The following is a 15,800-nucleotide window of genomic DNA, read 5'->3' on the forward strand; positions in this document are numbered from 1 at the left end:
TATGTTCTACTCCCTCCCAAGCCCTTCTGTGTGCCTTTCAAAGTTTGTGGAAGATGAGGTTGAGATGGAAAGTCCAAGGGAGTAGATGGCAAACAGACTGTCAGGCCTGAGGTTCCGAAGTCCCAGGTTCAATCCCCTGCACCACCACAAACCAGAGCTGATCAGTGCTCTGGTAACAAAAAAAAAAAAAAAAAAGAAAGTCCATCGTGGGCTAGGTGACCAGGGGCTGTGTGTCTAAAATTCCCTCCACTTCTTTGGTCCAGGATGAAATTCTGCCAGTATCATTACACAGAGGGCTTGCAGCTGGGGGAATGGCTCACCGGGTAGAGCACTGGACTTGCATGCTTGAGGATCCCAGTTCAGTCCCCATCACCACATGTACCAGAATGGTGGTCTGGCTTTCATATCTCTTTTTCTCTCATATGTGTAAATAAAATAAAAGACAAGAATTACACAGATGTCTTGTGGAAATGGCCTTTGACTTTCATTGTTAGACTTGGAAGGGCTACTGCCAGCTCTGGCTTATGGTGGTCCTGGGGATTGAACCTGGGACCTCAGAGCTTTAGGCATGAGAGTTTCTTTGCGTAACCATTATACAATCTTCCCCCTAAAATGCTTTTTTCTTTTTTTTAACTTTAGAGAAAGAAAAGAGAGGGAAAGGGAGAGAGAGAGAGAGAGAGAGAGAGAGAGACACTGTGAGAGAGAAGTGCCAGAGCACTGCTCAGCTCTGGCTCGATGGTGATGTTGGGGATTGAACCTGGGATCTCAGAGCCTCAGGCATGAAAGTGTTGCTTAACCATTAGGTTGCCTTCCCAGCCAGCAATTTGATGTTTCTACTTAAGAAAAGAAAAAAAAGTAAGCTACCAACATAAAACTAGACATTGGGTAATGGAAGAGGCTTTCATCCATGTGGACCTGAAGCCTAAGCACTGCTGGCTTCATGGGACCACTGCCTTCGACCTCTGTCCCCAGGCACTGATGTAGGAGCGAAACTTGTGGGTTCCTCTGAGATCTGTCAGCTGTGTCTGCTGGGCTAGCTGTTTTCCTCTTTGCGTGGCGGTGCTCCTTATTTGCTTCTTTAATCTCAGTCTTTAAAAACCAGACTTTTTTGGGGTCGGGCGGTAGTGCAGTGGGTTAAGCACATGTGGCGCAAAGTGCAAGGACCGGCATAAGGATTCCGGTTCGAGCCCCTGGCTCCCCACCTGCAGGGGAGTCGCTTCACAAGCGGTGAAGCAGGTCTGCAGATGTCTTTCTCTCCCCCTCTGTCTTCCCCTCCTCTCTCCATTTCTCTCTGTCCTAATCAACAATAACGACATCAATAATAACTACAACAATAAAAAAAATAACAAGGGCAACAAAAGGGAAAATAAATATTAAAAAAAAACAACCAGACTTTTAATTTTGACATATAGTACAGACTCATGCAGCTGAAAGAAATAAATATGGAGAGTCTGTGTGCCTTTTGTCCAACGTCCCCTTAGGTGCCATCTTGCGTATTTACAGGGTAATTTCAGAACCGGAGTATTGACTCACTGTCCCTTTGAGGTTTGTGCTGTTATCCTCATTTTTCTTCATGCTTAAACTGGGGTTTTGAGTAGCACACAGGCCACCGTAGCTCACCCAGCTGTTTAGGTTAGAGTCAGGGGTGGAACAGTGTCTGCTTTTCATTCATCTCCTGGTTGTTGGGCTGTGGGAGGAGGTTATTTGAGCATTCATCCACTCAGCAAACACTGAGTACTTTCACATGCACCGTCTAACTTATTCTTCAGCAATACTGAGAACCGGGTAACTTTTTCTTTTTCTTTCTTTCTTTCTTTTTTTTTCTTTCCCCCCTGTAGGCTTATTGCTGGAGCTTGGTGCCTGTGCCACAAATCCACTGCTCCTGGAGGCTATTTTCCCCCTTTTGTTGCCCTTGTTGTTTTTCGTTGTTATTGCTATTGCTGCCATTGTTGTTGGACAGGACAGAAAGGAATCGAGAGAGGCGGGGAAGATAGAGAGGGGGAGAGAAACATAGACACCTGCAGATCTGCTTCACCGCTTGTGAAGTGACCCTCCCTGCAGGAGGTGGGCCGGGGGCTTGAACCAGTATCCTTATACCAGTCCGTGGTGCTTGTGCCATGTAGCTTAACCTGCTGTGCAACCGTCCGGCCCCCACATTTTCTTTTTGTATCTGATAATACTGGCTCTTTGGAGAGGTTATAAAAACTCCCCCATATAGTTTCCTTTATATAGCAAGGGCAGTTAGTGGGCAAACCCAGGCCCCCTTTGATGTCAAGGAGTGTGGCAGGCACACTAGATCTGCAGTTCCCTGGCCTGTAAGGCAATTTTTGAAAAAAATTATAAAATGGGATATATTGACAAGACCATAGGATAAGAGGGGTACTTTTCTACACAAGTCCCACCCCCAGAACTCTGTATTCCATGCCCTCCCTGATAGCTTTCCTATTCATTATCTCTCTGGGAGATTGGACCCAGGGTCATTATAGGTTGCAGGAGGTGGAAGGTCTGGCTTCTGTAACTGCTTCCCCTCTGAACATGGGTGTTGGCAGGTCGATCCATACTCCCAGCCTGTCTCTCTCTTTCCCTAGTGGGGCAGGGCTCTGGGGAAGCGGGGCTCCAGGTCACATTGGTGTGTGATTAACTCCAGTACTCTGCAGCCACGGGACTTAGGGAGTGGAGCGGGTAGTTCCAATCCCACTTTTCTGATTCCTCTGTGCTGAGAATATCTGGGAGCAGCTCTTTTGTTTTTTCATTCATTCACCAGACATTTCCGAGTGCTCCTGACTGGGTATTGGCACTGGGCAGATAAGACACTGCCTACCCTTGGCCACCCTTTTAGTGATCTGACACTAAATTTATTAAGACTTCAGGGATATAGTTTCATGTGTGTGTGTGCATGTAAGTCACCACACCCACCACCAAATCCTATGCATCACTGTCTGATAATCACCCTAAGAGGACACTTAAAGTTACAGTTACTGTTGGGAGGCAGGCAGTGGCATAGCCAGTTGAAGGCGCACATTATCAAGTGTAAGGACTGGGCTTAGTTCAATACCTTGCTTCCCACCTGCAGGGGGAACACTTGATTAGGAGTAAAGCAGGTCTGCAGGTGTTTCTCTCGACCTTTTTTTATGTCTCCCTCACCTTTCAATTTCTCTCTGCCCTGTCAAATAAAATAGAAGGGTAGAAAGAAGAAAAAAAGTGGGGGAAAAAAAAAAAAGACCACTGGGAGTGGTGGATTTGTTGTGCAGGCACCGAGCCCCAGCAATAACTCTGGTGGCAATAAAAAATAAAGAAATTAAAGTAACTTTTGATAATATATTTGATTCAGTATAAATGTTTATTCATTTATTTAGTTATGAGAGGACAGAGAGAAATTGAGAGGGAAGAGGGAGCTAGAGAGGGAGAGAGGGGGCTGGGTGGTGGTGCACCCTGTTAGGCATACATGTTCCCATGCATAAGGACCTGGGTACAGCACCCTCCCTCCCCACCTGCAGGGGGACACTTCATAAGCGGTAAAGTAGGTCTGCAAGTGTATCTCCTCTATCTCTCCCCATCCCATCTCAATTTCTTTCTGTCCTTACAGAAAAAAAATGGAAAAAAAAAAAAAGCCACCAGGCAGGAGCAGGAGATTTGTAGTGCTGCTGGCGCCAAGTCCCAGCAATATTCTTGGTGGCAGAAGGAAAAAAAAAAAAGGCGGCCAGGTGGTGGTACACCTGGTTGAGTGCACATGTTACGATGTGCAAGGACCTAGGTTGGAGCCCTCCAGTCCCCACCCGCAGTGGGTAAAGCTTCACGGTGAAGCAGGGCTACAGGTGTCTCTCTCCCTCTCTATCACCCCCTTCCCTCTCAATTTCTGACTGTCTCTATCCAACAAATAAAGATAAAAAATAAAAAAAAAAAGGAAGAAGAAGAGGTAGAGGGAGAGAAACACAGAGATGCCTGTAACACGTGCCCCATTGTTCCTGAAGCATCCTCACCTGCAGGACTTGAGCCTGGTTCTGGTGCACACTGTGATGTGTGTGCTTTGCCGGAGGCAGCACCGCCTGCTCCTGATTTAGTGTAAATGTTTGATGTTGATTCTTTCTTTTAGAGTAATTTTTTATGTATTTTAATTAGAGAAAGAGAAAGACCAGAGCACTGCTCAACTCTGGCTTCTGGTGGTACTGGGTATTGAACCTGAGACTTCAGAGCCTCAGGCATGAGAGTCTTTTGCATCACCATTATGCTGTCTCCCCAGCCTGATTTTGATTCTTTTTAGGGTTTCATGCATTTCTTCTTTTTTCCTGACTTCCTTCGCCCTCACACTTTGCATCTCTAGAGATCTGCTTTGGGGCCTTTCATATCTCCTGGGTTAATGCTCACTTTTTTTTTTTGTTTTGTTTTCATATGCTCTCTTTTGCTTCTATCTTTGTGAACTTATGAAATATAGTTGTCAGAACTGTCTTAATGTCCTGTCTACTGCTGCTGTGGCCTGTCATTTGGATGTCACTCTCCACTGACTCATTCTGTCTCATCAGCCCGGCTCACATGCACCCCTGGTGGACGCTCTAACAGCCTGCACCTCAAAGCCTCCTCTTCTATTTTCTCCCTGGGCAGGTCTTCCACAATGAGTGTTCCTGACTACATGCAGTGTGCAGAGGACCACCAGACCCTCCTGGTGGTGGTCCAGCCCGTGGGGATCGTGTCAGAGGAGAACTTCTTCAGGATCTACAAGCGGATCTGCTCGGTGAGCCACATCAGCGTGCATGACTCACAGCGGGCGCTCTATATCCGCTACCGACACCACTACCCGCCCGAAAACAACGAGTGGGGCGACTTCCAGACGCACCGCAAGGTCGTGGGCCTCATCACCATCACTGACTGCAGCTCGTCCAAGGACTGGCCGCAGACTTTCGAGAAGTTCCACGTGCAGAAGGAGATCTACGGCTCCACACTGTACGATTCCCGCCTCTTCGTCTTCGGGTTGCAGGGGGACATCACTGAGCAGCCGCGCACCGACGTGGCCTTCTATCCCAACTACGACGACTGCGACTCGGTGGAGAAGAGGATCGAGGACTTCATCGAATCACTCTTCATCGTGCTCGAGTCCAAGCGCTTGGATAGGGCCACAGACAAGTCCGGGGACAAGATCCCCCTTCTCTGTGTTCCCTTTGAGAAAAAGGACTTTGTGGGACTGGACACGGATAGTAGGTAAGTTTACCCAGAGGCCCAAATGCCTTAGCTTGCTGCTTGGGCTGACTCCTTAATCCAAGAAGGGAAGCACAGACGGTAGAATTTCATTGCAAGATTTCATTTCATTTCATTTCATTTCAGAATTTTAGAATGGGAAAGTTTTTGATTAAAGGCAAACTTTTCAGGACCTTTGTGTCCATTTGACCTGCCCCCCCTTTTTTTAGTCTGGGGCCCTCATGGTGCTCCCCCCCTTCCTCCGCAGTCTGCTCTCCAGGAGCTGTGACCACAGTGCTTTAAAATTTTTTTTAATTATCTTTATTTATTGGATCAGACAGCCAGAAATTGAGAGGAAAGGGGGTGGTAGAGAGGGAGAGAGACACCTGCAACCTTGCTTCACCACTTGTGAAGCTTTCTCCTGCAGATGGGGACCAGGGGGTTGTACTTGGGTCCTTGTGCACTGTAACTTGTGTGCTTAACCAGGTTCACCACCACCTGTTCCCTTACCACAGTGTTTTTGAGCATCCGGGGTTTTAGTGTGAGCTAAATCTTAAGAAAAGAAAATCAAAATTGCATGAATGTTTTTTCTAACAATTACATGCCAATATAACAATATTTACATGTTAAGCAATGGAATATTACATGTTAAAACATGCTATTAAATCAGTTATTTATTTTTTATCTTATTTACTTATTTATTTATTTTTGCCTCCAGGGTTATCGCTGGGGCTGTTTACCAGCTCTACAAATCCACTGCTCCTGGTGCCCAATTTTTTTCCATTTTATTGGATAGGACAGAGAGAAATTAAGAGGGGAGAGGGAGTTAGGGAGGTAGAGAGAAAGACAGACACATATAGACCTGCTTTACCACTTGTAAAGTGACCTGCCTGCAGGTGGGGAGCTGGGGGCTTGAACCCTGAACTGGGTCCTTGGGCTTAGTACTATGTGTGCCTAACCAGTTCTGCCACTGCCTGGCTCCCCTCCCCCATTCTTTTAAAGCATTTATTTATTTACTAACGAGAGAGAACCAGAGCATCAGTACAACACATGTGGTGCTGGGGTGCAAACTCAGGACTTCGTCCTCTTGACTTCAGTGCTCCATCTGCTGCATTACCTCCCAGGCCATTCTTTTCTTTTCTTTCTTTCTTTTTTAATATGACACCCTGAAGTCTTAAATTTACTCATTGACTTGGATGTCATTCCTCTTGGACTTCATTGCCCTGCAGAACAGTTTGGGAATGTTTGCTGTGTCTCATCCCTCAGGTTTGGGGATGAGATGCTGACTCTGCAGAGGCAGCAGAAGCAAGGCTGGCTGAACTGCACATAGAGCCCATGTGCCTTGTCTCCCAGGATGCCTTCCTGCCTGCTAGCCACAGTGCCCCCATTCCTCACTCACAGTCAGGCCAGCAGAAATGCCACCAGAACTTCCTAAAGAGCTCCTTCCCTGCATGAAAGTGTGCTTATACCCTGTGCAGGGTTGTTGGCAAAAGAATGGCAAGGCCCGCCATCCAATTTTCCCTGCCAGTAAGTCGCAGCTTGACTTTGCAGCAGGATTGCAGGTTGGCTCTCCCTAACCCTCTCTACCCTCTGCTCTCTTTTCCTCGTTTCCCTGTGGAAGAGGTCAGAGGCTGAGCTGCAAGCCTAGGCAGTAACTGCAAGCATAGTTCCCTCTCCCCTTTTGCGATGGAGAGCTTGGGTAGCTGTGTCACTTTGCAAGTCTCGGCAGAATTCCCATGGTGCTCTCCGGGGTGGGGAGCAGATGACACGATGTGCATGCTAGCTGAGTGCCTGCTGCCAAGAAAGTGCTCAGTATGTTTTCTGATTTACCTGATGTCAAACACTGGCTTTCTGGTTGTTGCTCAGTTTGAGGGAAGAAAAAAATGCCACAGAATTGGAAAAAAAAACAAAACAAAACGTTCAGGTCAGCCCTGCTCATCAGAAGTGGCTTAAGTCCTTTGCAGGATCTAAAGTAATTTTTTCATTTCGTCATCTGGATACATGTGTGTGACTTGAGGAAAGAACCCATATCCCCAGAACCTGTCCCTAGCCCTTACAAAAACCTTGTGATCTACATGCCAGCTTCCCCTCTGCTCCTTGGAGCAGAGGTCACAAAGTTTATGAGGCTAGCAGTGGTCAAGGATCAAAACTGAGGAGCACAGATTCCCTCCAGAGCCACTCCTGTGGCCACATCTGCTTGTTGCCTTCTGCTAAGGATTTTAGTTGTTCGGGCTGGCTGGCAGGAAACCAGGAAGGTGAATATCTTTTACAAAATGGAGTTGCATTCTGGTGTCACAGCAGCTTGTAGTGAGAACAAGGTCTGACTTTTCTCCACTGCACAGACTGATGGGAAAATTCTAGGCAGCTAGAACCAGTAGCCCTGCCCTACACCTAGTTCCTTGCCTGCCCCCCTTCTCTGCTGCACAGGGCACCCGTAATTTTGGCTTATTGACTTTCTGATTTTGAGTTTGCCGCTGCACCAGAAAATGCCAACTTGTTTTTCCTTGTGACATCCATGCTCACAATGTGATGGGAGAAATGGGACTGTTTCTGGCCCCCCAAGCTTGGTGCGGTACTAGTACAGAGTGGCCAGTAATATTCCCAAGTGTTCATGGAGAGAGAGCCTCTGTGTGCCAACACTGCTCTAGGCACCAGAAATACAGCAGCAGAGATACAGAGTATAACTCTGCTGGAAGGTCTGGTCTCACTCAGCCAGCCTTTGAACTCCAGTGAGACAGTATTCTCCTCTAATCACTGTTACTCCATGACTCTCTGATTTTAAGACAATGATCTGGGGCGGGAACAGCACCCAATTCTCACCTGCAGCTGCTGTAGGAATGAATGCTGAGAAGCATCCAACTGGAGACCAGGTCATATTTTATAGCTTAGAGGAAGTGTCTAGCTTCAGGTTAAGATTTGGTTTGATACTGATCCTCGGACAAGCTCTTTGGTGAACCTGTCTGACTCAGCCCTACTCTTCTCATTCGCACCCGCTGGGGCTGTGTCTTATGTATGAGTGCAGGTGTATCCGTAGCCTCCTGAAAGCTGTGGTGAATTCCTGTACATGTGTTGTAGCTGTCAGAATTATCTTTGTTTCGGTGTGTTTCTAATTTTTGCTTGTTCTTCTTTCTTTCCTTTTCTTTTCTTCTTCTTCTTCTTCTTTTTTTTTTTTTTTCTGTCATACCGCCCTGTGAGTATGTTGTTGGGTCTGAAAAGGTAGGCTGTGAACACATTGCATTGAAAATAGCTAGATTTCCCAGTGTGTTGCTTCCTCATTGCCTTCATTGCTATAAAAACAGCAAAAGCAAAAGCAAAAGCAAAAGCAAAACTTCCTTGCTGCCTCAATCCATCATATCTGGGTCATCATTTTGTTTTCCACTTAGTTTTTTTTTTTTCTTTAGCATGTAACCCGTTGACATTTGATATTCGTTTATGTACTCACATTGGGGAACTTGCCTTCTAATTTCGTATTTGGTGGCAAATGAGCTTTTATTACTTTTTGTTTTGTATTAAGGGAGTGCGTTGTTAGTTGATATGAGTGGCTGCAGAGGGACATTTAACAGGGCTTTTGAACTTGGAAAGACTAAGATCGCTGTGCCTTGCTTGCTCTGGCTTTGAAATGAGCCTACTTGCTGGCTACTTGCTGGCTGTTGCTGTGTAATGCGCATGCTGGGGTGTAGTGCCAAACCATCACCTGTGCCAGTGCTCCTAGCTCAGGAATGTGCTGGCCATGGAGGGCTGTTCTTAGAAGAAGCAGGTGACAGATTTTCTTTTGCCTTCACCTTAAGCATGCCACTTTTATTTCACCTTCATAATCTCATTCATAATGGGGCATAGATGATTCTAAAGTCTTCACTTGGGGCAATTTTTCTAAGCATCAAGAAGGATATAGCCTCTTCCTAGTTGATCTGGATTTTGTGGGAACAAGCGCTTCTGTTGTCTGCTCTCTGATTTAACTAACAAGCATTCAGGACCAGATAAGTCATTCCCCATTAGGAATTGATTGTACCAGCCTTCAGTTCTAACCCTGGGTTTGTAAGAAATAACCAGTAGTATTTCATCAGAAATGGTTCATGTCCACCTCTGATGGTCATGCCATTAGTTTGCAGTACTGAAACTCTAATCTACACCCAAGGTCAATCCCAAAGGGAGATTCTGGTTGTCTGGATTGGGGTGATAGAAACCCGAAAATCGGGAGTTGGATAGTGCAGCGGTTTAAGTGCACATGGCGCAAAGTGCAAGGACGCGTAAGGATCCTGGTTCAAGCCTTTGGCTCCCCAGCTGTAGGGGACTCACTTCACAAGCGGTGAGGCAGGTCTGCAGGTGTCTATCTTTCTCTCCCCCTCTGCCTTCCCCTCCTCTCTCCATTTCTCTCTGTCCTATCCAACAATGACGACATCATCATCAACAACAACAATAATAACCACAACAATAAAAAAACAAGGGCAACAAAAGGGAATAAATAAATAAGTATTAAAAAAAAAAAGAGAAATCTAAAGAGCTGGGAGTCCAAGCCAGGACATTGTCATTCCCTGGAACAACAGGGCTGTAAGACCTCTGAAGAGAGGGGCAAAGAGGCATGGAGAGGAGGAGCTGACATGTGGAAGGCTTGTTGGATAGTTTTGGAAAAATCTTTCCTTCCAAAAACATACTTAAAAAAACAAAGTTCTGTGAGCATCACCAACAACTGTGGGGGTAAGGATCCTTATTCTGCTTCTTTTACAATACTTATAAGACAAAGTATTGCTTTACAGTACTTTGTTGGTGACTGCAAAGATGAGATGAGATAGTCTCTGACAAGGACGTACTACTTGTTAGGGGATAATGCATGCTTGGCAGGGATAGGCGGGCAGGGGTGGGGGGGGAGAGCACCAGTCATCAGACCTCCCTCCATTTTACATGTACACTATGCCACAGACCCTCTGAAGAGGTTGGGCCAGGCCTATTTTGCAGAGTGGGAAGCATCATCAGACAGGTCAAGTAATCAGTTCCACTTTGCACAGCCAGTAAATGCTGTAACAGGGAAACAAACAGGCCAGACTTCAAGGATATGCTCTTTCTTTTAGAAGCCTCTGTTACTTAAAAATGCTGTGGGACCCTTTTGAGAAGCTCAGGTGACATGAAAGCACATTGCATGCCAAGAAGTTGGCTTTTACTTTCTCTTCCATGATGGCACAGGGGCAAAAGGAGACTTTGAAATGTCTGAACTTCCAGTGAAAACTTTACAGTTCTTCCTGTATAAGCTTTTTTCCCCTGTTGAATGATGCTTCGATATCCAACTCTAGCATAACAAAGTTCTGGTGGAAAGTCAGCATTAACAGTTCACCTTCAGTTTTTGCTTAGATAGATGCTGTATCAGGTAATGGCCCATAGCATTTGGACTGGCTTCTCAAACACTGTGTTTCTTACTTTTTATTTAGAGCTCTCTTGTGACTTAAGGCTACCAACTTTAGTTCTGCCACTCAGGCACATTTATACTCTTGCCACATATGGCTCCTTCGCCCCCTAATATTCTAGTACAGAATAATGATCTGTAGTTATTTTTTAATGGTGCAGAGTCTTCTAGGGCAGTATAACACAAAAGACTGCTTTTACCAAAGCTCTTTTGACTTTTAATTGCAAACTGTGTTGATCAGTTTGTTCAAGCTTTTTTCTTTTTTTAATATTTGAATATTAAATATATATATGAAATGGATTGGTTTTGGGGTTAGACTATCACGCTCTTATTTTCCAGCAGCCACAAAGTAGTATCAAACTAATGCAACACAGGCATGAAACCTTTTTTTTTTAAATCTGATCATAAATTATAAAAACAGCACAACCTGTAACTTTAATTGACCCCTGTGTTTATAACTTGTTTCCGTAATGAAATATTATGACACAGTATTTGAAATACTGAGAGCATATTCGGTGTTATTTTTTTAAAATATTTATTTATTCCTTTTTATATTCGGTATTTTTTCTAAGTCGTGGTGCTAATGACTTTGAAATAAACTACCATTTTAAAAATATGCAACAAATGAATGTCATATTTTTATATTTGAAGTTTGTATTAAATGCTAAGTTTATTTGCCACAGTGACTTCATGATACATTTTTCTTTATACTGTTTACTTGTATAGTTTGTCCCACATTCATTAAGCATATTCGGTGGTCAGACATTTTGACAATTCTAATAATTATAAGAATTCAGAACATTTTGACAATTCTAATAATTATAAGAATTCAGAACTTGTAGAGAAACTTAAAACTGACTATCACTTCCATTTAAAAAAAAATCTGTCTTTCTGAAATTTTTTTTGCTTCTGGGCTGGGCACATAGCATGATGTTTATGCAGGAAGACTTTTATGGGGGCCAGGTGGCGGTGCACTTGGTTTAGTGCACAAATGACCATGCTTGGGGACCCAGGTTCAAGCGCACACTCCTCATCTGCAGGTGGAATGCTTCATGAGCGATGATGCAGGTTTGCAGGTGTCTGTCTTTCTCTTTTCCTGCCTATCTCCCTTCCCATCTCAATTTCTGTCCTGTCAAAAAAAAAGGAAAAAAAATGTCCATTGGGAGTGGTGGATTTGTACTATAGATGCTGAACCCTAGCTAGTACCACACCACTGATAACCTTGGTGGCAAAAGAAAAGAAGAAAAAGATTGGGGTCGGGTGGTAGTGCAGGTGGCGCAAAGCGCAAGGACCAGTGTAAGGATCCTGGTTCAAGCCCCCAGCTCTCCACCTGCAGGGGAGTTGCTTCACAGGTGGTGAAGCAGGTCTGCCACCTGCGCTTAACCCGCTGCACTACCGCCTGACTCCCTGATTTAATTTTTTTTAAGAGAGACAAGGTTGAGAGGCAGAATGAAGAGCAAACTACAGCACTGAAACTTTGTCCAGTGTGATGGTATATGGGCTCAAACCTTGGTCGCATGCATGGCAAAGCAGTGCACTTTTCAAGCTAACTATTTTTCTGCCCCTCATGGATTGATTTATAAAATAATATTTTTGAGTGTCCGTGGAGAGAGGGATGGGATGACAGTAGTAAGCAAAACAAAGTTGCCTCTTTGAAGCTTACGCATGTTGGAGATGATTGAGGATAGAATGTTTTACGGAGAGTTGGGCAGTAAGTAGCGCAGTGGCCTAAGTGCACGTGGCACAAAGCACAAGGACCAGCATAAGGATCCCGGTTCGAGCACGGCTCCCCACCTGCAGGGGAGTCACTTCACAGGTAGTGAAGCAAGTCTGCAGGTGTCTATCTTTCTCTCCCCCGCTCTGTCTTCCCTCCTCTCTTCATTTCTCTCTGTCCTGTCTAATGATGACAACAATAACCACCACCACAACAAAAAAGGGCAAAAAAAGGGAAAATAAATAAATATCAAAAAAATTAAAAAAGAATATTTTAGGAACACAGCAGAGATGGTGAATCCCAAGTGCAGAGGTTGTTGGCAGGGAAGATGTCCTTAAGAAGATGGTACAATGGATAAAATGTTGGTCTCTCAAGCAGGAGGTCCTGAGTTCAATCCCTGGCAGCACATGTACCAGAGTGATGTCTGATTCTCTTTCTGTCTCCTCCTTGCCCTCTTATTAATAAGTGAATAAAAAAATCTTTACAAAGGTGGGGGGGCAGTATGAGGGTGGGTGGTGGTGTACCTGGTTGAATATATGCTACCATGTACAAGGATCTGGGTTTGAGCTCCCCCACTCTCCACCTGCAGAGGGGACGCTTCATGAGTGGTGAAGCAGTGTTGCAGGTGTCTTTCTCCTTCTCTACTGACCTCTCTCAATTTCTCTCTGTCCTATCAGACAAAATAGAAAGAAAGAGAGAAAGACAGAAAGAAAGAAAGAAAGAAAGAAAGAAAGAAAGAAAGAAAGAAACTGTGAGTCCAAAGAACAAAAAGGAAAAACAAAGGGAAAAAAGAAAAAAGATAAGGGAAAGAAACCAGCAGACAAAATGAGCTCTGAGGTGAAGGGAAACGTCATCGGGCAGGAAGGGGTCAGATGGAGCCTGAGGCCTTGGGGACCTGAGCACTGCAGTGAGGCTACAGGGGGCAGTGTCAGTGGGCAGGGGGCTGGAAGCGCCATCTCCAGTGCCGTTGTTTCTCCCTAGAGCCATGTTGAAGGATCTTTGAAGTAGGGGAGGGACATAATGAGATTTATGCTTGGGTACTCTGGTTCTGTGTGTGTTTGTGTGTGTGTGTGTGAGAGAGAGAGAGAGAGAGAAGGAGAGAGAGAGACAGGGAGAGATTTGAAGGTTAGAAATGGCACAGACTGGGGAGGTTCGCTAGGTGGGTTATTAGGTAGTTGAGGTGAGGTGGGGAAAGATGATTGGTGTCCGGATGGCAGGGGAAGAACATAGGCCACGTTTTCTTTTCTTCCTTCCTTCCTTTCTTTCTCCCTCCCTTCCATTCTTTCCTTCTTTCCTTCAATCCTTCCTTTCTTTCAATAATTAAAAAAAATATTACTACAGGAAGAAATTGAGAGGGAAGGGGGAAATAAGGATAGAGAGACACCTGCAGCCCTGCTTCACCACTTATGAAACATTCCTCCTGCAGGTGGGGACCAGGGGCTTGAACCTGGGTCCTTGTGCATTGTAATGTGTGCACTTAACCAGCTGCACCACTGCCTGGTCCCTAAATAATATTGTTATTTATAAATGTCTTTTTTTCTTTTTTTTTAATATTTATTTTATTTATTTATTCCCTTTTGTTGCCCTTGTTGTTTTATTGTTGTAGTTATTATTGTTGTTGTCGTTGTTGGATAGGACAGAGAGAAATGGAGAGAGGAGGGGAAGACAGAGAGGAGGAGAGAAAGATAGACACCTGCAGACCTGCTTCACCACCTGTGAAGGGACTCCCCTGCAGGTGGGGAGCCGGGGTTTCGAACCGGGATCCTTATGCAGGTCCTTGTGCTTTGCACCACCTGCGCTTAACCCGCTGCGCTACAGCACGACTCCCCCTTTTTTTTTTTTTTTAATGGGGAGGGGTTGTTAACAGCCCAGCACTACTTTGTGATTGGAGGGAAACAAATGAAGTCTGATCTCTTCTCTCCTCTCCCTCTTCACTTCCTGTGATAATCTCGGGTTAACTGATATTTGGAACAGAAAAGTTAAACTCCAGTGCAGGCACAGTTTGTTGAGCTGATTTTAGAGTTAGATCTAATGAGATTTAATAATGTGGCAGACTTGAGCTCATTCTTGCAATCACTTAGGTAGAAAACTTCACAGCTTTTGGATTTCTTCAGAGGGGTTTGGTAAGATTATTTTCTTAGTGAGGGAAAATTCAGTCTAATTGTTATTTGTCTTTAAAAGTCTTATCTTTTATGAAATTTAATACTCAAGAGAATAGGAGTATTTTAAAACACAAGGGAAATTTGGGTGTAGTTTCTTTGGTTTCTGATATGAGACAGTGTTAGAATCCCTCACATCATCAGTTTCCTGTCAACACTGAAAGAGCTGTTAGTGAGTGCCCCAGGCCCCACCTCTCAAAGCCTTCTTATACCTTGCTCTGAAATAGTGAAATTAAAAGTCTTGTTTGCAAAAGCCAAATGGTTGGCTGACAATATGCAGTGTAACTCTCACATTAAAAGAATACTAATAATAGGTTCTATGCTAAGAAAGTAGTAGATAGGAGTCGGGCTGTAGCGCAGTGGGTTAAGCGCAGGTGGCGCAAAGTGCAAGGATCTGCGAGAGGATCCTGGTTTGAGCTCCCGGCTCCTCACCTGCAGGGGAGTCGCTTCACAAGTGGTGAAGCAGGTCTGCAGGTGTCTGTTTTTCTCTCCCCCTCTCTGTCTTCCCCTCCTCTCTCCATTTCTCTCTGTCCTATCCAACAACCACGGCATCAATAACAACAACAATAAAAAAAAAGTAGTAGATAGTTGATTTTTTATTTTTTTTTTTAGAAAGCTGAAATAAATTTTCTTGTGTTAATCTTGTGACTAGATGATGGAGAAGGAAATATGATACAGCCTTAGTGAAATCCCTGGGAGAGCGCCTATGAACTTGTTACCGTTGCAGCCTACAGTCAGTAGTTTTCAGAGTCAGGATCATCCCACTGGCTTGATTGTTGCTGACTTTCTATTGTAGAGCCTACAGTTGCCTTCCCAGTAGTTCTGGGTAGTGGAAGCATTGGCTAGTGCTTAGGTCGGTGTGAGATGAGGAGAGAATTCCTATATTGGCAATGACACATTTCTCTGTGTGTTATTTATTTATTTTCTTTAGACATTATAAGAAGCGGTGCCAAGGACGCATGCGGAAGCACGTGGGGGATTTGTGCCTCCAGGCTGGGATGCTGCAGGACTCCTTGGTTCATTACCACATGTCTGTGGAACTTCTCCGCTCTGTGAATGACTTCTTGTGGCTTGGAGGTAAGACTGGGAAGATAATCAGGTGGAGAATCTTAATAGCTTGTATTTGAAACAGAAGAAAAGCTGGGAATTAGCAGCTCTGAAAATACAGGCTGAGGGAAGAAGAGCAGGTAGCTATGAGGACAGTGGCTGGGCTATTCCCACGGGGGTCCCTGCCTCTGTGCTGGTGGCCTCTCGCTGCCAGGACACATAAACATACAATAGAGCTTCTGGTGGTGTGTGATACTGCAACAGGCTGAAAGCAGAAGCAAATATGAGAATCCATTTGACTTGCATTAAGCCAGAC

The 15,800-nt window shown here is 44.8% G+C and overlaps 1 protein-coding gene across 5 annotated transcripts in view; it reads left to right on the forward strand.

The window, feature by feature from the left end:
• TRAPPC9 (trafficking protein particle complex subunit 9) overlaps nucleotides 1–15,800 on the forward strand; it is a 633,394-nt gene that overhangs the window by 9,501 nt on the left and 608,093 nt on the right. For all 5 annotated transcript variants that reach the window (XM_060195954.1, XM_060195953.1, XM_060195955.1 and 2 more), the window contains exons 2-3: nucleotides 4,600–5,193; nucleotides 15,369–15,514. In XM_060195954.1, coding sequence (XP_060051937.1) covers nucleotides 4,610–5,193; nucleotides 15,369–15,514 — 730 coding nt within the window. In that variant the 5' untranslated portion in view covers nucleotides 4,600–4,609. The remainder of the gene's footprint in view (nucleotides 1–4,599; nucleotides 5,194–15,368; nucleotides 15,515–15,800) is intronic.

The sequence above is a fragment of the Erinaceus europaeus genome, chromosome 8, assembly GCF_950295315.1.
Source record: "Erinaceus europaeus chromosome 8, mEriEur2.1, whole genome shotgun sequence".
Classification (NCBI taxonomy): Eukaryota; Metazoa; Chordata; class Mammalia; order Eulipotyphla; family Erinaceidae; genus Erinaceus; species Erinaceus europaeus.